This window comes from Mauremys mutica, chromosome 1, assembly GCF_020497125.1.
Source record: "Mauremys mutica isolate MM-2020 ecotype Southern chromosome 1, ASM2049712v1, whole genome shotgun sequence".
Classification (NCBI taxonomy): Eukaryota; Metazoa; Chordata; order Testudines; family Geoemydidae; genus Mauremys; species Mauremys mutica.
In genome coordinates, this window is record NC_059072.1 from 206,044,268 (window position 1) to 206,066,632 (window position 22,365).

At 43.6% G+C, this 22,365-nt stretch overlaps 1 protein-coding gene across 1 annotated transcript in view; it reads right to left on the bottom strand.

Moving 5' to 3' along the window:
- PRDM15 (PR/SET domain 15) overlaps positions 1–22,365 on the bottom strand; it is a 54,168-nt gene that overhangs the window by 10,188 nt on the left and 21,615 nt on the right. Inside the window, exons 6-19 of the mRNA XM_045002541.1 lie at positions 18,663–18,761; positions 17,445–17,669; positions 15,060–15,195; positions 13,611–13,792; positions 12,945–13,039; positions 11,594–11,681; positions 9,181–9,348; positions 7,608–7,702; positions 6,255–6,386; positions 4,845–4,979; positions 3,049–3,212; positions 2,323–2,402; positions 1,284–1,403; positions 427–558 (exon numbers count right to left, since the gene is read on the bottom strand). Coding sequence (XP_044858476.1) covers positions 427–558; positions 1,284–1,403; positions 2,323–2,402; positions 3,049–3,212; positions 4,845–4,979; positions 6,255–6,386; positions 7,608–7,702; positions 9,181–9,348; positions 11,594–11,681; positions 12,945–13,039; positions 13,611–13,792; positions 15,060–15,195; positions 17,445–17,669; positions 18,663–18,761 — 1,851 coding nt within the window. The remainder of the gene's footprint in view (positions 1–426; positions 559–1,283; positions 1,404–2,322; positions 2,403–3,048; positions 3,213–4,844; positions 4,980–6,254; positions 6,387–7,607; positions 7,703–9,180; positions 9,349–11,593; positions 11,682–12,944; positions 13,040–13,610; positions 13,793–15,059; positions 15,196–17,444; positions 17,670–18,662; positions 18,762–22,365) is intronic.

The window sequence follows — 22,365 nt, forward strand, 5'->3', positions numbered from 1 at the left end:
ATAATTGACTAAGGTATCTGGTACAATTGTGAATCTTAGGTTATAAAAAATCAGTTTCACTAGCCACTTTTTCCATGGTTTGCAAAAGTACTGTAGGAAATGCAGGCACTAATGGGAGCTGGTGCAGTGGGTGAGACATTGAATCTGGGGATCAGAGTTCAAACCCTAATTCAAGACAAAAAGTGTAACCTAGACTCAATGGTCTGTGTTAAAAAAACAAACCATGACATAGTGGGCAGGTCTCTGCTTATGAGAGGCCAAAGTCTTCACACCTTTTAAAATACAGTATATGCATATTCTTTTTAACTGTGTTGTTCATGCTCTTTGACTGCTCAGAGCAGGGTAATGTCATATATTTCCAAAACAACCACTTAACTGATTAAGTGCGATTTCTGCAGGATGACCAGTCCTCTGGGTTGCTCTCACCTGTGTGCCTTTTGTAGTGCTTCAGCATGTTGACCTTCTGTGCGAATTTACGATGGCATTCCTTGCATTCATATTCCTTGATCCCTTTGTGGAGTTTCATGTGGTGACGCAGAGCATGTTTTGTCTTCATTCCTGTGAGCCATGAACATGTAACTGAAGACATGGTGGGAAAATTCATCTGCATTACCCTTCACCCCCCACCCTGAGTAAGGACTGAAGATGAGCATGTTTTGAACTGATGATCCTAACTTCATCCCTAATAGAAGATGTCCACGAATGCCCATAGGTGATCTAGAAATGCTCTTTGAATAGTGCGTTTGGGTTTTTTAAGTTAAAAATATATCTATCTATCTATCTATGAAAAACATTTAAACAATCACTAAGGAGGGTAAGAGAAAAGCACGAAGAGACAGGGAATTTGACAAGAACGTAATCTAAGGCACGATATTAGTGTCTTGCAGGGATTCCAGTTCAAGGTTGTTCAAGTAACAAAGTAAAGAAAAATGTTTATTCTAACTGCTAACTCCTGAAAACTCAGCCTAGAACGCACAGTTAAACTGTTTTCTTTCTGACACTTTTTTGGGATGTAAATGCGACGGAAGTCAGGCAGGCAAGCATTCCTGAAATTAGCAGCAGGACTGATGAAGAACTTTACAAGTCAGGTTTGCTTGCTGCAGGCCAGGGAACTGATGGATGTAAAATTAAGGCAGGCCCCTAACATCCTGATCAGCATGGCTTCCTATTCAAAATACAAGACTCATTACTTTGAGGACTTTCCTGGTATTTAATGAAGCTACTGGTTTTAATATAGGAAATGTAACTAAACAAAATGTCTAATTCAAAGGCGATATCTGTACCTTTACCACATTCCGCACACAGGTATTCTCGGATGTTATCGTGGACTCTCATGTGCTCTTTTAACATGTCCTTTCTGGCAAATGACTTTCCACACTGCTCACACGCATGACTTTTTACACCTTCAAAAAAAAAAAAGTTATTGCAGTATAAGCAGAATCTCTAGGGGAAAATGTGTGTGTTGCTAAAAGCTGACAAACCTCTGGCAATAGATTCACTGAGCAATAATCCAACTGTCTCCTGAACAGCTCCTCTCAGACAAACTGAATCCCAAAATGAATTATGAGAGATAGGCAAGGGAGAGAAGAGGTTTTCATCTGAGCTTTGAAACAAGACTGAGGCAGAGAGAGATAGAAGAAAGCTTTAGAGAAGGATCTCATGATGAGCCGCAGAGACTTATCCTTCTGCATCAACAGTGCTGAGATTGTGTAAAGGGACAGAAGAGTGAGTGGTGCTAAGTGAGCAGGTGTGGGGAGTAGATGGAGACAAGGGACAGAAGTCTGACTGGAGATTTTTAAAAACCAAAGAGCGCTAGATTGAACTGCATTCTGAAATGCGCAGTGGGGAGCCAGCAAAGTCATTTAAGGATAAAGGGATGTGGATGTGCTCCTCTCCACCTCAGAGGAGATGGGGAGCAACCTTCTGCACTTGCTGGAGTAAAGAGCTGGCACTCTGGGATGCCAAAGAGCTGGAAGGAACTGCAGTTCTCAAGGTCAGAAGAAATGAAGTCCCGGATGAGTATTTCAGCAGAGATAAGTAGAGAGCCAAATTTTTAATGGATGAAAGCTAAATTATATAAATCAGGGAATCTCTTAAATCATGCTCTGGTATCATTTACCCTCATCAATTTTATACATACATACATACTTTATAAAATTGGCCTGCCATAAAACCATAAAAGTATCAATAATTGTATGGGTTCTTACTGTAAACTACCATAACCAGTTTCTTCCTGACAAGTAAAAATATGGCCTCAGAAAGCATCCAGAAAAGGAAGCCTTTGATATTAATAATAAAGGAACAACAACAACATCATGTTACCTGTGTGTATAAGCTTATGTCGTTCCAAATTCCCGATGCTGTTAAAAATCCTTCCACAAATTTCACATGGGTGGATGTATCTGAAACAGAAAAAGAAGCAGACTCTGCCATTCTCTTTTTGACATGACTATGGTTTCAGGAATCTCAATCAGCAACTGACATTTGTTTGAAAAGACTGTTACTAGAAAGGTTTCCTTGAAATATAAGCGTATGATAAAATAGGGTTAAATAAAATAAGCCTTAAAAAAAACATACAAGTGCATCAGAAAGTAAGTGTGGCCAGGCAGTGTTGCTCTCTCAAATTATACAGTCATTTTTTAATTTGATTAAAAATCTTTACTTTAAAAATCCAGAACTATTATCTGCCCAATGGGGTACCTGCTATATATGACATGACATATTGACAGTCGGGGGTATGTTTTAACCCTTTAGTAAATGAGGACCTGATCTTACAGCCCTTAATGAAGCAAGAGGTCCCAATGGGACACAAGAACTGCAGGACTGTATAAACCTGAGACAATGTCAGAAAACATCAGCTACTCATATCACAAAAGAAACTGAAAAAAGACGGGATTTCTCCTGGTACCTTGACATTAAAGAGAAAAGCCTCAAGAACGCCAATGTGTGTCTATCCCTCAGTAACCAAGCACCCCTATTTGGCACAACCACCATGAGCTCAAAAAAAAGTAGTTGTTCATACAATATTAGTCAGACATGTCATCTTACTTCTGCACATTTGGATCAGGCAGATTCTCCCGGTGAATGACCATGTGAGCATGGTAAGTTGCCTTCAAGGCGAATCGTCGATTACAGATGCTACAGCCATAGCCTTTCTCCTTGTGAACCTCCATTATGTGTTTTAGGTACTCCTTCCCTCTGCCAAAGGTTAACTGCAGAACGAACCAATAGTGAACGCATGGGAAAAAAATCTCTCAGGAAATAGTGACCAGTTAATTTAGTACTGGGATCTACAGCATAAATAGCCAATAATCAGAAATACTGTCCTCACTATCAGACAAAGAGTACAGGGAAATCTATACTCCTTCCTGGAACCTGTTTTATCACTGAAGTACTAAGCACACCTATAAAGAACATCCAAAACCAGTCCCTCCACATGGGAGACTAGTTTGGGATACTAGCGCAGGCTGGTGCTCTCTTCCCAGGGGCTGGGAATGCTGCAGAGACAGTTCACTCAGCCGCTGGAAATGGAAAAAAAATGTGTCACATTGCTCTGCTAGGAATCCTCTGATTATTTCTGGCCCTCAGGGGAGCTACAACCAACCTCCCTTAGCCCTCAATGCAGCAGACCTGCAGAGGGGGAGAGTAGCTTTTGGACTCTAAGGATCTTTCCCATTTCATAGGGAAAGCGGAGAGGAAAAAGAAAAATGGTCTCCTCATGCAGGAGTCTTATTTTGCTAAGATTTACTTTTCTGTTCTCCCTTCAGAATGCATGAAGAGACATTTCCAGCCAGGAAGAACCTTCCCTTCCCAGCACTTACTCATCTTCCACAGCTGTTGCTGTCATCTCTGATAGTGGATTGTTGCGTTTGCCTAGGACTGCAGGGACGCTTGATACCAGAGCTGACCAAAAAACAGCTTTCTAACCTGAATTGCGTGAATTCTCTTATTTTGACGCCTACGTTATCAAATGGTTTATATCACGGTTAGCCTGGTACAACAGGCAGCCTGAAGAGTTACCACAAAGCACTGTCTCAGGGATTTCGCTTCTCAGCTGTTTAAACTGTACTGAGCTGAAAGTGAGGCACGTCACTGCTGAGGTCACACATCTTTATTATGATTATTTGTATGACAGCAGCGTCCAGAAGCCCCAGATAAGATCAGGGCCCCTTTGTGCGAGGTGGTAAGTCCCTGTCTGAAAGGGATGACAATCTAAATAGACAAGGCTGGGAGAAGGGGTGTATTATTATCCCAGTTTTACAGATGGGGAACAAATGACGCACAGAGAGACTAAATAACACAACCTCTCCGCCCAAGGTAACACAATCTGTGGCAGAGCTAGGACTTGAACCCTGATCTCCTGAATCTCAGCCCAGTGCCTTAACCACAAAGCCATTCTGCCTTTCTGACATAAGCAATAATTCAGTCAGTTTAGCTGTCCCAGCCAATCAGTTCTCTGATAGAGAATTCTAAGAATCTTGAAGATGACATTTTCCCTCGGCCACGTGCCCCACCCCCACTTCTTTCCAACTCCCAAAAGCCCTGCCCTGTGATGATCATCTCTTCCTCCTACAGCTCAATCAAGTATGCTCCAGAGGCCATGAATGCTATTCCATTAGCGTCGGATGCCAGGGAGGAGTGTGGCACCCTCTCATTGCTACCAACTCTTGTTGACGTGGGAGTGCAGGACCAGAATTAGATTGTGGTCTTGGGGTGCTGCTGCTAGACCATCAGACTGGCCCTCTCTTAGCTTATTTTCAATGTTCTGTGGAATTCTGATAGTTTCTTCTGTCACAGAAAAAGTTAACACACACATTTAGTTGGAAAGGAGAATTTAAAGCTACCTGGCACCTTTTGCAGCTATACTTGTGAGGCTCAGAATCTCCACTTTCATCAGAGTTGTCATCGTTTTCCTCTGATGAGATTCCAATTTTACCAATGAACTCTTCCCTCTGGTGGTCATCCATTAGTGCAATGTCCTATACAGGGTGGGGAAGGAGAGTCCATCTTAATCAGATCTAATGTCAAAAGTTAATACAGCCCCAACCCTTCTGCCACACTGATTAACTGTATAAACAGCAACAATAATGTGATTCAAGGCATTCTCCCATATAATGAAATCCCCGCAAAAGTTCCCCAGTTTGTAGACAGACACAATTTTGTTATTTTTAAAATGCCAGATATATGCATATTTTATGAATATTAGTATAAATAGGGACTAAACCGCAGCAGTGTTAAATCCATAGCACCATTTTAAATGGCACCATTGAAGAGTGTAACACCTTTCAGTTTGTGTTAAAGAAATTGCACCATTTCACGAAACCACTTGACTCTTAACTGCATTAAAAGGGTTCTCCAGGCAAGATGTTTCCCCGTGAGGATCCTGTAATACCTCAGTGATTCTGAAAGAGTTTCAGAGTATGGAACACGTTATAGCAGGGAGCCTATTTCAGGCATGCCTCCCCTCCCATTCATAATTGCTTAACAGCCCTGTAGCAACTATAGCAATTGCTTATATGGAAAAGTAACATCAAGAAAAGATTCAGTATCTAGCTGCCTTTGAATGCAGTTTAGCAGCTAGCAACCAGGAGGAGGAGCAGCAGCACCATGTCTGCAGACCACCAGCCTGTGCTCCGTGGATCAGTGTGACAACTGCTATAATAATCAACAATACTTCTACCCAACACTCGCATAGCACCTTCCACCCAAAGCTCTAAAAGGGATCATACCAACACTAGTTAATTGAGCCTCCACACCCTCCAAAGGAAGTAAGTGTTCTCTTTGCTTTAGGTGGGTGAACTGAAGCACTGTGGTTAAGTGGCATGCCCAAGGGCAGGCCGAGTGTCAGGGGCCAATCTTGGGACCTGAACTAAGCTGTCCTCCTGACTTCCAGTTGCTTGCCATAACCATTAGACCACACTTCCTCTATGTAACCTATCTATTAATGTTTAAAGTGATGGTTCCCTCAACTCTCCTACTTCATAGTTTTTTCTCATACTTAACCACCCACAGTGTTGAAGATAAGCTGCAAAGGTTTTACCTTAAAAAATCCAAAACTCTTTTTTCTGAGATTCCAAACACCAAATTCTGGCTTGAATCGAGAAACAGGTATAACAGACCCTTATAGAGATGTACGTGGAGGGTAAGGAGATGTATGTGATCCCTCTTACGTGGCCAGCACGATCACACCACCTTAGTATTCTTTAACAGCTTTCCAATAAAAAATTCAAGTTATCAGAATATTAACAGAATACCTTAAAATGGACGTGAATATGATCTCTAAGAACGTCCACTCTGAAAAATTTACGTCCACAGATTTCACAGGTGTATTTCTTGTCTCCGTGTGTCAGGAGGTGTTTGTTCATATTGCTTCTGCATGAAAATACCTAGGGTAGAAGAACACTGAAGAATGTCATTCCTCAAGAGGCATCTGAGCTACTCCTCTTCATAACTTAATTTGCAATTAGGTTTAGGAGGTATTTAATACTGCTCTACTTGTTCCTGGGCAGGGCAACCTATTTGTTTGTGTTTCAGAGAAGTAAGAGCTCCCATCATCCACTCCACACCAGGCTACACAAGCTGTTAACATAGGGCAGGTCTACACTAAGGGCGGGGGTCGAACTAGGGTACGCAAGTTCAGCTATGTGAATAGCGTAGCTGAACTCGAAGTACCCTAGTTCGAACTACTTACCCGTCCAGACGCCGCGGGATCGAAGTCCGCGGCTCCAAGGTCGACTCCGCCACCGCCTTTTGCAGTGGTGGAGTACCGGAGTCGACCGCGGCGCTTCCGGAGTTCGAACTATCGCGTCTAGATCAGACGCGATAGTTCGAACTCCGAGAAGTCGAACTCACCGCATCGACCCGGCAGGTAAGTGTAGACTAGCCCATAGTGACTTATGCATCAATAATCACTCAAAGGATTAGCAGAGATCAGTTATGTAACAGAGGTGGACATATACAATATAGGTGGAGTAGAATTACAATTAATACTATTGGAGATATTTGGGGATGGTATCTTGAAACAGGATTGCCTAAGAAGGGTGGCCCCTTCTATATATGCTACACTGCAGTGACACTTAGCTATTCCCAAGTAAAAAAACCCATCATTTACTCAGAAATAAGGTTGCTTGAGTGCAAATTCCACCACCACAAATCACTAAACATCTCGGAAACAGTAGTTAAGCCCACATTCACGTCCATGCCATTCACATTCACACTAATCTTGGATTGCATATTTTACCACCCAACACTGCCAAATTGCACTCGTGGCCTCCATCACTACGCAACACACTCACTTTCAGTTCTAATGCAGAATTGCTCACAAAGCTCACATCCAGCTCCTCTCACTCCAACACAAACCCTTCACTCCAACCTAAGCCAAATAAAGAGACTGTATTAATAGACAAATCTGGAGTGTAACCGTTTATAACTGGTCCTTGGAAAATATGAGGTTGGACTAGGGTTTTGTTTAATGCTGCTTTAAGTGAAAAGCTCCTCAGAACGCTGGCTACAGAGTTTTTCTTGGTGCGTCTGTAGTGAGGACTGGAGGATTGCTGGCGCTTGAATGCAAAGCTCTACCTGACACAAACTGGCAAAAAAAAGCCTACCTTCCCACACATAGGGCATCCCGAGGGTTCCTTCTTGTAGCGCACCATGTTCTCCGTGCTGTGCTCAAAGTCTTCTCTTTTCACACGCCTCACCCCTTAACGTCACAGTCCCCACCAAAAGAAAAATAAAAAAAAATAAACCACATTTTCCACTCCTGTATGCCTTTTCAGCTGTATACACACCGTTCCTGTAAAGCGCAGTGAGATAGGGAAGTAGCACTCTATGTATAATTTTGTCTCTGAATGAACGAACCAATGCTTAGTTACAGCGGTGAAAGGAATCTTAGAAATATAAGAGAGGCGTGTTGAAGATATATTTTTGTTTTCCTATTGGTTACTTGTACCAATCTTACAGTGCGAGAAAAGATACTTCTATTGTAAGCAAATCACTTTCATTATTTGTTTCAGAAAAGTCTACCCGGTGTGAGGTGCTTTATCTAGGGTGGTGAGAAGTTTAACCTAGAAACTCTTCCAGCCAGTCAGTCAGCGGGTGCTGTAGATGCACAGCCGCTCAACCCCAGGCACTTCATGTTTAACAAAGACGCCTATTGCCACCCCCGCTGATTTCGAGGGGAGAAGGGCCCCTGCTTCTATTCCCAGGGAGAGAAGGGGGCCCCAGGTCACTGGCCCAACCTCTGTGATAGGTGAGGGGAGACCCACTGCCCCCAACACCACTCAAAGTGGGGGATGGGGCTGTGGTATGAGGGGCAGGACAAAAGGAGGGGCCTCTCGTCATGTGCCTAGGGCCCAGATTGTTTAATCTGGCCCTACTTCTAAATTACTTTCAATCTTATCCCTAAAAACTACTAGTGGCAGTTTAAAACAAATACCCAGATTTCATTGTATGTTCTCATTTTTAACCTCTTCTTTGTGGCTGTCATTTCCTTCAGAGGCTATGGCTTAATTATCAAAGGTGCTGAGCACCTGGAACACCCACGGACTTCAATGAGATTTGTGAGTGCTCAGCTCTTCTGGTCTGGTTTCATAAGTGCTCTAAATGTTTTAAGGCAACATATTGTGCCGCATTCAATTTATTTGTTAAATTCATAGTCATAATCCCATATCATTCTCTGGAATGGATCTGTGCTTATTCACTGCCGTCCAATTCCCAATGAAAGACAGCAACTCTGCCAACACGCTTTTCAGTTACCACAGAAATTTCAGAAGACTTGGATTTTTAACATCACAAGAGATCACTGTGATCATCTAGTCCGACCTCCTATTCAACACAAACCACACAATTTTCACCAGGCAGTTAATGCATGTAGCCCAACAACTGGTGATTCTAGACTATATGCTGTAGTTCAAAGACACCCAATCTTCATTTAAACACTCCAAATGATGGAGCATCTACCACTTCCCTCAGTAATCAGTTCCAATGGTTCATTATCCTTATTGTTAAAAATTTGCTAACCCCTCCCCTCCCCCCAGGACAAGCTACACCAGATCAGCTAATTAGTTTTGAAATGATAGCCAGCATCAAGTGAAAACTGATGCAGAATGATTTACGTAATTTCCCCAAGCCAACTGACACTTCAAAAGCGACAGTCAGGTTCATGCCAAGTGTACTTACCTTCCAAGTGTCTCCTTTGATGATCCAACATGACGTCCTTCCGGTAGAACATCTTATTGCAGATTTCACATGCAAATTTCTTATCCCCGTGTTTCTTTTTGTGTTTTGAGAGGTTACTATTCGTGGAAAAGAACCTGAAACACATCTCACACTGGAATGTCTTGTCATCTGTAGGTAATGGAAAGAAAGCAATTATTTTAAGATAAAAATGTTTTTTTTGTTTTTTTTTTTAAACTGTAAGAAATTTATTCTATAGTTAGATCTAGCATTACAAAGCTCCACACATGAATCTGGGGAAAGCAGAACATGACAGTTTTTTGTTCTCACTTATCAATTTGTCTTCTGACAAAAAATCAAATCAATCAATCTAGAGTCTCGACAGGTTAAGATCTGCTCCTCAAAACCAATCACAGCAACTCTACTAGAGATTCCACCCTCGCTCTCTCAGGTTTGTCTTGCTCTATGAAAGTCTAGAAGTCACCAAAACACACCAAAATTGCTTCTGAAGTTAATTCAGCAATGGTCAATATTAAAGATGTTAACATGTACATTGATTCTAGCACAATAAGTTCCTCATCTAGGCCCCTGACCCTGCAGTCTGGTATATTCTCATTAATTCTGTCCAAACTGGGTTCAGTCACAGGTTTTCCAAATAGGATGTCCTGTTTGGAGCGGGACTGTCTGAGGAACACAGTAGCATAGGAATTGCTGTCCCAGCTTCAAACAAAGGCACACCTAGTCCGCACCCGACTTCCAAGAACAGTCAGTACCAGGTGCTTCAGAGGAAGGTGTAAAACCCCCATAATGGACAGCTATACAACAACAGGCCTACTGGGGAAGTTTCTTCCTAACTCAGAGGCTGTTCAGAAGTCTGAGGGTTGTTGCATGGTCCTGCAGATGCCACAGGGATAACACAGAAGAAAGAAGTATTAGGCCAGTTAACAATAGGTCCAATTTTTTTTTAATTTTGGAAAGAATCAACTCTGTGAGAGAGAGAGCTGCCACTGATGAAGGCAGATTACTGGGAGGTCTTGGCACCATCTGTCCTTTTATACAAGCATTGCCCCTTGGAAGAAAAATCTTAAGTAAGGTTACTTCCAGTTTTGCTTGGAGGAACAATGACCCAGAGGATTCCAGGCTGATGGATATATTATGTCCAAGGAGTGACTAAGGGCCCTAGGGAGGAGATGCAGAGGAAAGGATAGGTTCTACTGATATCACAGAGGAAGACACAACAGGATCTAGTGGGAGACTGGATTTACTGGGAGAAGGAATGAGAAAACAGGTGAAGAGTGCAAGGCTAGGAAACTGGAGGCTGCAAGTCTGGAGCCTTCAACAGTGACAAAGATAAGAGGAAGCAGAGATGGACTGAGAGGAAAGGTGTGAAGTTTAGTTTTAGAAAAAGCAAGCTGGAGAAAGTGGTAGGATATCTGGGAGGAGATATCCGAGACACAGCGGGGGATGTGAGATTCAAAAGAGGGAAAGAGATAAAATACAACGCATAGGTGAAATTGCTGCTGTACAGATTGCCTGAAATAGTTTTCCATGATGCGGTAACAGATGTTTGTTTTTACAGTGCTACTGTAGTGTGAGGAAGGTGAAGCCTGAAATGACTACTCTTCCCTCCTGGTTGCTATAGAGATGAATTATGGTGTAGCAGACTTCACTTGGGGGGTCCATAGGCATGGCTCAATAGTCCCCAAAATCATGGGATGGCCTTGTCAGGCAATCTGAGGGCCTGGCAGCTGAGTTACAGCTATCTTCCTCCGGTGTTCCCTGGGTTCTCCCGGCTGGACAAAGGGGGGGGGGGGGAGGGAAGGGTACAGGGACCTGGGCTCTCCCTCTCCACTGGGTCCCAGCCCAAGGGGGAAAAGAGTGAGGAGTGTCTCAGCCCCCCTCTTGCTGATACACCAGACCAGCCACCATTGGACTACTTCCTATCTTCTCTATTCTTTATTCGGTTTGGGCAGGGTCACAGCACTCTGCTTCCCTCCCCGGGGAGGGTTGCTCAGACACTCTGAACAATTCAGATAGTCATTCAGGGCTTCCCAGCGATTCCCCCTGTCAGAGAGAAGGGGAGAGAAAAAGGGGTCGAGCCTCTGGCTACTAGGTCAGGTCTTACCCACAGTCCAGGCCCTTCCCCTGTGGATTCCTGTCCCAGAAGCTACCAACCAATTGGCTTCGTTCCTGCAGAGTTTTTTCTTCACTCTCCTGCCTGCTTGAGTGCCAGAGTCCCCTTTTAAACCAATCCTACATCTGGAGTAAGTTCGACAGTGGCTGAGGGGCAGGGCCTCTTGGCCCAGTACTGCTCCATCGCTCATTTATTCTTAGTGAGGGGTCTGTAAATGCCATCACATATGGGAAATTAATAAAGCTGATTCAAGATTAGATAACGTTGGTGAGCAGTTATCACCTGTTCTGCAGTTGTGGAATTCCAATGCACTTTCTATCCGAAAGGCCTTTTCACATGTAGTACACTTGTACCTGTAGTCACTGTCGACCTGAGGATTGTAAACAGTAAACATTTAAAAAAGGGAGAAGAAACACAAACCATACACAATGGAAAGAGAGCTTTCAAAAAATTCTAGGCTGCTTTTTTATTGTGACAAACATTTCATTTTCTTCAACAGAAATTTTTTTCTTCAAAACATTTGAGTACATTTCAGTGCAGAATTCTGACATTTTAAATTTCAGAGCATGACTCCTAATTCTAAACTTGCTGCAAAAAATATGGTACTGTACTTACTGGTCTATAAAAGACGTATATATGCACGTGTAGGTGAGAGAGAGTGTGTCTTTTTGGCTACTCTAAGCCCTGCAATGAAGAATTTGATTTAGGAAAAACAAGATGTTTTCTGACTCATAGTCAGGCTCCACAATATTCTTGGCATCTGATGCCAGTAATCTGAGAGTTTAGGGCCTGATCCAAAACTGACTAAAGTTAGTGGAAAGACTCTCATTGCCATTAATGGGTTTTACTAGCATTATAATTTGTACTGCAATAGCATTCAGAGGCCTCAATCAAAGATCAGAGCCCCACTGTAAGTAACACTGTACGTGTACACACACACACACACACGACGGTCTCTGCTCTAGGGAGCTCACAGTCTAAACATACAACAAGAGACAACAGGTAGCAATAACCAGAGAGGACACACAAACAAGACAACAGTGAAACAATCCTACTTAGTACAGTGAACAGCAGACGGAGCACACCTTTAGATCCTGCCCCAAGTCTCCAGCTAGCTCTGATTCAGTGACACTCCCCCTTGAGGTAAGAAATGCCTGAGCACTTTTCCATAGGCCAGTGTTTCCCAAACTTGGGATGCCGTTTGTGTAGGGAAAGCCCCTGGTGGGCCAGGCCAGTTTGTTTACCTGCCCTGTCTGCAGGTCCGGCCGATCGCAGCTCCCACTGGCCGCGGTTCACTGCTCCGGGCCAATGGGGGCTGCGGGAAGCAGCGCAGGCCGAGGGACTTACTGGCTGCCGCTTCCAGCAGCCCCCATTGGCCTGGGACGGTGAAGCGCAGCCAGTGGGAGCCGCGATCGGCCGAACCTGTAGACGTGGCAGGTAAACAAACCGGCCTGGCCTGCCAGGGGCTTTCCCTGCACAAGCGGCAGAACAAGTTTGGGAACCACTGTCCTAGGCAATTCATACCAGGGATCCATTCACACAGGACTGACTCACACACCCCAATCGTCAGCACTGAACTCTCAGCACATTTTCATCTCTCCTCATGAAGAACCACCTGGTTGTTTCTACTCACCTCATTCCTGCTGTGTTTGTATGAAACATGCTGCTTCAAGCTCTCTTTACGGCTGAACAGCTTTGCACATTCCTCACATTTAAACAGTTTGTCACCTGAGGGATCCATCAAGACAAAACAAGGAGTGAGCGACTGATGTAACCAACTGGGAACTCCACTTGTGATAGCTAAACAATTCTATAGGTTGCTCCAAACAAACAGGCTAGCTGAAATGTGAGCAGCTTCAATCATTAAAAGGATTAATTCACTGATGTTTGAAGTCAGAAGGGACCATTGTGATCACCTAGTCTGACCTCCTGTATAGCACAGGACACAGAACTTCCCCAACGTAATTCCTGCGTTTAGTTCTACATGCCCAATAACCCCTGCTTGAACTAGAACATGTATTTTAGAGAGACAACTAATCTTGATTTAAAGACTCAGAGTGACGGAGAACACACTACACCGTCTCGCTGTTGAAAGTCTGTACCTTATTTCCAGTCTCAATTTATCTAGCTTCAACTTCCAGCCATTGGATCTTATCATGCTTTTGTCCGTTTGATTAAGGAGCCCTCTAGTAATTAATGATGGAACCTGTGAAAAACATCTGCATCTCGAATACCTCTACTGAACCCCTGAACTGACTGGAGAGAACCACAGCATGGTAGGGAGCTGAAGCAAACCCACCATGAGACCGGATGTGCCTGCTGAGGTTGCTGCTGTTCTGGAAGATCTTACTGCAGATGTTGCACTGATATACCCGTTTGTGTTCCCCAAGTTGCTTTATCAGCTTTCGACGTATTCCATGTCTACTGGAGAGAATTAAACTTCTTTTGAGGGACATGGTGTTTTGGTGATGAGCAAACCTACTGGATTAGAGAAAGAAAGGCAGTGAGTGAACAGCATTCCATAGTTAAAAAAAAAAAAAGTTAAGAGTTCCATCCGCTGACAAAGGCTAGGAGGGCTACCTCAGCCTTTAGGGGGAAGTCAGCCTCTCGTTCAGACAACGGTGACTCCTCCTGGCTATATATGAAGAGTAGCTGATCTGTCGGAAGAGAATTTGCTCCAGTCTCTCTCAGGCAGAAAAACAGTGGCCACCACAGTCAAAGACTGTATGTTCAGGGCTCTTACAGGAACTGCTCTTCTCACTCTCCAAAAGGTATCTCAATGTCATTTTTCACTTAAAAACTTTATAGTCTTCATGCAAGAACCGTACAAAATGAGCATGTGTGGAACCATCAGGCAGCACTGTTTCTGTTTCACTGCCTAAATGCCATTCTGCACATGTTTTTGAATGTGTACTTTCTTATTGCCATCTACTTGCTGTGGACTTCAATTTATCTATAGCACTATGAACTAGAACCTTAAAACACCAGTGGCTCGATCACCTCCAAATCTCTGAAGAAGCTAGCTGCACTGGAACAAGTTTTTAAATATGTAATTAAATGAACAACAAAGGCCACTGTGAGGTTCTGTAAATTTCACAGACATTTTTCCCCTTTGCTCAAGGTTTATTACAAACTCTGAAATGTCATTCGCAGTGATGCAAGAGACGCGATTCACAAGTTACAAATATCAGTGAGAGACAAAATCTCTCCCAGGCATGTTATTTAAACATCCATATCTTTAGCTTCTTTAGCACCAGCATTCAGTGGGAGTAACATTTAACTTTGCAGCCTCTTATGGGTTTCAAATATCCCATTGTACAAAACTGTAGCAAGACAGAGAAATAATCCTATTGCACTGCACTCTAAGGGTGAAAATCATGTCACCAATCTCCCATCACCCATGGCTACAACCCAGCATCAGCTTACAGTGCATTGGGCCTGCATGAATCCTCCTTTGTGGCATATAAGGGTGCAGAGACTCCTTGATCAGCTGTTCCACTGGCAGCATGCAAGCGTGCGCATGCACATGCAAGACAGCCACATCCATTCAAAGCCTTCTATGTGTCCAAGTTCTCATCAGAGTCATTATACTCTGAAGAAGTCTGTCTAAGTGTATATGGCTCTCATCAATTGCTCCAAATGAGCCCTTCCCTCCATGCTAACAGGGAGAAACAACAATGATGCTTTACAGATGTTAAGAGGGAAGGTTCTACCCCGTTATGAAGGATTGCATCCCACTCTGACTTACTTTGTTACTGAACTGATGTTGTTTGTGGTGCTTGGCAGCTTTCCTAAAACCAGTTCCATAATCCTCTCTTCCGCTGCAGAGGGAAGGGCTGCCTCATCAGGTGGGATCTCTGTTATAATTTCAGCTACTCGATCCACTGTGAATACATTATTATAAAAATACTATATTTACATGAAGAGTTTTAAACACACACACACAGAGGTATAAAACTCCGAATATTTCTGAGGCAGACATTAACCATTATATTTACTTTGACACACTCTTGATCCAGAAATAAACTGAAATGGAGCTTCAACTCTTGGCATCCGACTGAGTTCCAAATAGATAGGACAGTCAAAAATGAAGATTCAAATTCAAGTCCATAATGAGAACCCAACTCAACAGCCACCTCCAAGACAAACAAAACCATCTGATTATGTGAGGAGGGCAAGACTCTTTTGGAATTTATTCTCAGAAGGAAAAGAAAACATTTATCTTTCTCCACAGGACCCTTCTTTACATAGGAGAGACCAAGGTCTCCAGACAGATCTATCTACAACAGAGGTGGGCAAACTATCCCATCTGGTCCATGGGACCATCCTGCCAGGCCCTTGAGCCCCCAGCCCCTCCCCTGCTGTTCTCCCTCCCCCACAGCCTCACCTCGCCATGCCGCCAGCGCTCTGGCCCACTGCTCCTTCTGGGCAGCACGGCGGCATGGCTGCAAGCTCCTGTTGCTCTGAGCGGCATGGTAGGGGGCAGGGAGCGGAGGGGGGTTGGATAAGGGGCAGAGGGCCCCAGGGGAGTGGTCAGGAGACAGGGGGCAGTTGGATGGGTGGAGGTTCTGGGAGGGGGCGGTCAGGCGAATGGGGGGATTAGATAGGCGTGGGAGTATCGGGGTGGCCTGTCAGGGGGCAGAGATGTGGATAGGGGTCAAGGCAGTCAGGGAGCAGGGGTTGGGGGTGTTGGTTAGGGGCAGAAGGTCCCAGGGGGCATTCAGGGGACAGGGGGGTTGGATAGGGGGTGGGGTCCCGGGGGGGGGCGGTTAGGGGCGGGGGTCCTGGAAGGGGGCAGTCGGGGACAAGGAGCAGGGGGGTTGGATGAGTTGGGGGTTCTGAGGGGGGCAGTCAGGGGGTGAGAAGTGGGAAGGGACGGGGGCCAGGCTGTTTGGGGAGGCACAGCCTTCCCTACCCGGCCCTCCATACAGTTGCACAACCCTGATGTGGCCCTTGGGACAAAAAGTTTGCCCACCCCGATCTACAATAAGAACAGGAACAAGAGAATTGCCACAGCCTCTAGTCAGCACCAGCAGTATTCAGAATTCAGATCTTTAGCTGGAAGTAGGCAATTACAGAAAAATCTGCCCATAACAAATGCTTCTGCCAACAAACTCAAGTTAGAGGTTGCCTTATTCTCCCAGAAGCACGGGGGTTTATCTCCTTTCCAAATTTTGTTTTTATCCTATTTAATGTAACTGTAGATATTCTTGTTAGCCACATAAATGTCCAATCTATTTTTTTCTCCTGCTGAGCTAACGGTCTCAGACAAACTTTACACCCACAGAATAGTGTACTGCAAAGGACGAGGAGTCAAGTTTATTTTGCAGACTTAGGTTCACAAGCCACTCTCCCAGGGGAGTGTTAAAGCTAGAACACAGTTTGGTGTTCAGGGCATGGACAGCAGGTGCTATGCCCTGTGCGGCACTGGCACATTCAACAGCTTCACTGATAACAGAGGCGTCGTGTAACAGAGTGCCAGACTGTAGCTGAGGCACAGCCAACATGTCTGTCACAGGGGCACAGCCTTTTAAGAACAGTGGTTTCAAGACAGGGCACATGTCAATGAAGGGTTGGCTGACCATGCATTATGTGATGTCCTAATGGAGACAATATGAAGGAAGGCTCCTGGCTCAATCTTGGAAAGATGAAGGTCGAGGCAAGAACCTGAGGGAAGTCCCTTCATGGGAACAAGGCAGAAGGCCTACGGGACAGCCAGGAGAGGCTAGGCAGAAGGATGTGTCCTTTCCCTTCCCAGCTTGCGGAAAGCAAGTTAGGCCTCCATTACCCAGTATTTTGTGTGTCTTTGAGACTTTCTGCATCTTCTGCTTTAATAAAACCAGCCCTAAAGAGAGGGACCTGGACCTGAACTTGAAAGTTTGGGCTTTCTTTTGGCTGCCCAGTGGTAAATCTGCCCACCAGATTAAATGCAGCTGCTGCAGTGTTTAGCACTGAGGCATCTAGAAAAGACTGACAATCATTTACTGCAATGACACTAAGGTTTTCTATGTGAACTAAAAAAATCTCCAGGTTTCCCCATTTAGACTCTGAACTTGGCAGACTTTGCTAAGAATAGATCATTAAGGTGGAAGCATGTTTGGCAACTACTTTTATTAAACCTTTCTCATCTCACCTGCTGGGTCTTTATCTTCAGCGACAACAAGAGGTGTTTCTGCTTTTGCTGCTTTGGGCTTTCTTCCCCTTCGTGGAGTCCTCCTGGAGTCTACGTTGGCACCAGCACCTTCGCCAGTTACAGGCTGATCAGCAATGGGAGCCTCTGCAGGCTTCTCTGGAGTTGCATCATTTTGGCTTGTTTGGGGGACTCCTTTGGCTTGTTCCAGGTGACTCAACAGATGTTCTGCAGGCATGTGTGTGGGGGAAACACAGCCATGAAACATGTAGACGGCTCCAGCACCAAAACTTATAATTAGATCTCCTTTATTTAACTGAATCTTGCCTAGATCAAGTATTTCACTGCAGTTAAAACACCTTTCTAACTAAAAGTATGCTCTCTATTATAAACTAAATTGATCATTGAGATGGATTGAAATTTTAAGAGGTTTTAATACTTGTTATTAAATTGGTGAGTGCATGCTCAGGTCCCCCTTGTGAGCCACTCTGCAGAGGATATGAATTGTTACACACCCCAACTACAGAGCTTTGCCTTTTTAGCTCAAATTGTAGCAGTTCATACTTTTTGCTCTGAAGGTTTCTGGTTCAACCCCTGGTGTATCAGCCAAGATGATTACATTATATTTTATTGAACAGATCTGCGGCTCACTGATGTACCTCAATGATTCAACAGCGTGCCTTTTTAAAAATGACTTAGTAGCCTACGTTTCATTGAAAGTCAATGGGACTGCCACTGCTAATCCTTTTAGGTGCTCTCAAAAATTATGCTCAATAGCTATAAACACAAAGTATGAAAATGTCAAGTTCCATTAGCTTTTACTTATAGTGGCTTTCAGCTCCAATCACTTCATTGATAACAACATTGAGCATAAGCCTGTCTCTAATTTTGCACCGTTTTGCGTATACAATTCCCCATCCTTTGACAGTCTTAATATTCATCTACCATATGTTATACAAGTGTTTCTTTCATTCCAGATCCAATAACACAAACATTTTATCAGACAGGATGCCTATAGTCAATATCAGTTGCTACTGCAGTTTTACTCTTTTTTGGTTAGGATGTGGGGGGCAGGGGAGAGAGAGGAGGGAAGAATCTACAAAAGTGTAATTTATGGTATTGTGAAGCCACTTCCCTGCCCATAATCTCTTGGCTTGGAAGGACAGAACTTCCAAAATATTTCTGGGTATATTTTTTATACGAATTCCATATTCCCCTTACCTGTCAGTAGCTGAGGTTCCGGGAAAACAGATGAACACACTTTACACGTCCACTGGCTGGACTCCGCTTCAAGGGGCCCACTACTCTCTGGAGCGCTCACTAGGACATGCCAAGGAGAAATTATTAACAGTTTTTAAAATGAAGATAGCAAACCCTTCAGCAACTTTCTGGGATTTACTGTCTTGTTAATCCTGTAAGGAAGCCCCAGAAGAGCAGATTACAATCAATCAATCATGAAAGACCCAAGGAGGCAGCTGCTGCTATCATGGCACTAGTATGGTAGACTGGCAAAGAATAGGAGGAATAAAAACCACACCTCCTCAGATACTTTAAGATGTACAAAATGCCAGAAATGACACTCAAAGACTAACGTTTACTCCATGAGAAGGCTGCAAACAAGACTTTCCCATACCAACATTTAAGGAGCCAAAATAGAAACTGGAAAAAAAAACCAGGAGAGATTTATGAGGTGGGAGCCTTCCTACGTCTCATCCGAGTTGTAGATTGGATCTCCTTGTCCCTAAATTAAGCGGAGACGAAAGAAACTGTACAAAAAGCACACCTGGAGCAACCAATCTTGGGCACCTTCAAAACCGGAGTTATCCAGCTCTGGACAAACTGGGGATACAGACTGAACAAAATACTGTCTGAAAAGCATCATGGAAACACTAACATTTGGGTTAAAGTAAATAAGGGTGGTGATAAGGAAATCACATATTTGAATAGTTTAGTGAGCTGGATATTTTGCCAGATAAGCATATTGATGTTTTGCTTAAGCAACTTCCCAGCATTTATATACAAAAAAAGAAAAGTAGGACGTTATTTTAAGTAACCATGCAACACATTATGCCATTAGGGATTTTTCAGGGAAAAGGAAGGTAACAGAATCAGGAAAACTGTTAAATAACTGTGCGCTGTGAACAGAGATTAAGTTCTAAACAGGTAATCTAAGGATCCATCAGGTGGACCTGAGAAATCTAGAACATTCTGCAGATTGTTTAAGATCTCCAAAGGTGAATATTTCACAATCTATTGAAATCCCACAGCCTGCCATGTGGGTAGCCAGGAATCCCAAGGGCCATATTTCATTTTGGAAATACATTCCCATTTCCAACACAGAATATTGCAGGATCTTAATTCCATGAAAATGTCTTGAGTCTTATATTTTGTCCCAATTGTGGATGAAAATTTTTCTGAAAATTTAAAATTTCTCACAGAACTGAATTTCAGTTTCCTGTCCAGCTCTACATTCTAGCAATAACAGTACTGGAGCTAACAAAGGGGGGATGTTCTGGTGGAGTGTTTTACATTTCTGCAACTAAGAAAAAGACATCTTTAATATTAATGTGCAAAAGTTAGTGTAACTACTTTTCAAAGAACAATCCCAGATGATTTTTTTTTTAATCTGTATTCCAGGATCATGAATGTACCCTGATTTGGGTTTTTAGTGTGGCAATTTCTAAAAGTTTAATGCTTTTTAAAATTTTTCTTTGCCCCAGTTACCAAAGATTAGATTTTTTTCTGCTTCATGCCTATGGGAAGTGGGAGCCAATCTTTATAACATATTTAGGTTTTCCGAATGATCTGTTCTTTATCAATATTATTGACCTGGCTTACAAGTTTATTTAAGATTTTTAACTACATCCTTCTACTTTACCCAACACAAGATTCAGGGCTAACCACTGTTCTTGCCATCTCCAAAATGGGGTTGCTCCCACTCTGCTGTATCTTTCTGGTTTTCTTCCTGTATTCTACCATATTTCAGATATTAAGTCTTTCAAAAAAAAAAAAAAGTAACATGAGAAAAATAAATTAAAACCAGTCAGTGGCATTTAGGATAAGAAACATTTGCTTAAAAAAATATGTTTCCACATCCCTTCACTCCCTTTTCTATCTTCAGTGGATTTTTAAGCACAGCACCCAGGAAGGTAATAAAATGAAAATCCATAGACTTAAATCCTCTCCCCATTAACTATCAGAGATGGATTAAGCTCATACATATTTACTGTATGTCACATAATCATGATGTTTCCATCACCGCAGAAACACTGTGCACTGAGCAGCTCCTTTGCTCCATCCAGATCTGCCCTTACCCTGTCACTATTGGCTCCATACAGCACAGACAGGAACAGAGGATGAAATATTTTATTTACCTGCAAAGTCAGCTACAGGCACACTGGACTTCTTGATTTTTTTAAGAGAGAAGACTGCATTGGGAGGCTTTGAAGAGATTTTGTTCCCTTCCTTGTCGCATTCCATCACTACTAAGCATATATCTGCGGTGATGGAAAAAATAGTTCCTTTTTGCTATTTTCCCAATATTTGACTGGTATCCTTGCTGTCATGCCAGTGTGATATATGTGGGTGCTGCAGGCTATGCCACCCAGCAGGTCTTCGACAACTTACTCTGCGAGAGAGCCTAATCAAGGCAAAACATTATGTATGCCTGAATTCTGCAGAATAGCTTCCAGTTTAGAATCCAGGATACAGCGGCATCGCACAGCACAGGTGTGCACTCAGGATGCATACATATGGATTTCACTGTGTATGGATATACTACCTTACAGAGGTATGTACGGTCTCCATATTTTCATTCGACAACAGAGATCACTAACACTATATAAGCCACCAATGCTTTGAAGTCATTTGGAAGGAATTAACCTACAAATGTATATATTCATTCAATATTTAGCACAGACTTGAAGCTTGAGCTAAGCTAATCAGAAAACTTGGATAGAGGATATTTGATTTCATCTTGCAACACATTCACAAGATTAACCAACTCTGGTGCTCTTTTGCTCAGAAAAACCCAACCAAACAAAAGGTAGGCTTTCAATTTACACCACTGAGGGTATGGCTACACTTGAGAGTTGCAGTGCTGGGAGTTACAGCGCTGGTCGTACAGCTGTGTAGGGAAAGTGCTGGTGTGTGGCCACACTCACAGCTACCAGCGCTGCAGTGTGGCCACATTTGTAGCATTTGCAGCGCTGTTGGGAGTGATGCATTATGGGCAGCTATCCCAGCGTTCAAGTGCCAGCAACGTGCTTTTCAAAAGAGGGGGGTGGGGTGCAGTGTGACAGGGACCGGGGGGGAGAGAGAGAGTGGATTTTTGGAGCTGACACTGTGTATCAGCTCCCTGCCTTGCAAAATCAGAAATTTTTCCCGACCCCTTTCTCTTAACTGCAAACAGCCTGCAGACCAGATAAGCAGCTGCTCCAACGGACTCCCTTTCTCACCCCTGCCCCCGCTGTTTCTCTCGTCAAGCAAACACTCATCCCCCTGCCTGCCTCATTCACAGCAAGGTAGTGGGTTTATCTCATTTGATTGCTCAGTCAGTTACAGATTGATCACGGCAAACAGGAGCTGTGTTTGTTTTTTAGATAAGCAGCTCCCGGAGCCCCGAGTTCACAACAAAACAAAGAGAGGCAGCATAACAAAACAAAGGGAGTAATTTAGTTAAAAGCATTCTGGGATATCTCCTAATACCGTGGAGGTCAATAACAGCGCTTGTGTGTGGCCACACTTTACGAGCAGCGCTGTAGCACCAGCGCTGCAATGGTTATACCCCAAGCAGACCCAGGTGTACAGCCAGTGCTGCAGCCAGGGAGTTGCAGCGCTGGATGTGCCCTGCAGGTGTGGACAGTTACTAATTGCAGCGCTGGAAAGCCTCCACCAGCGCTGCAACTCTCAAGTGTAGCCATAC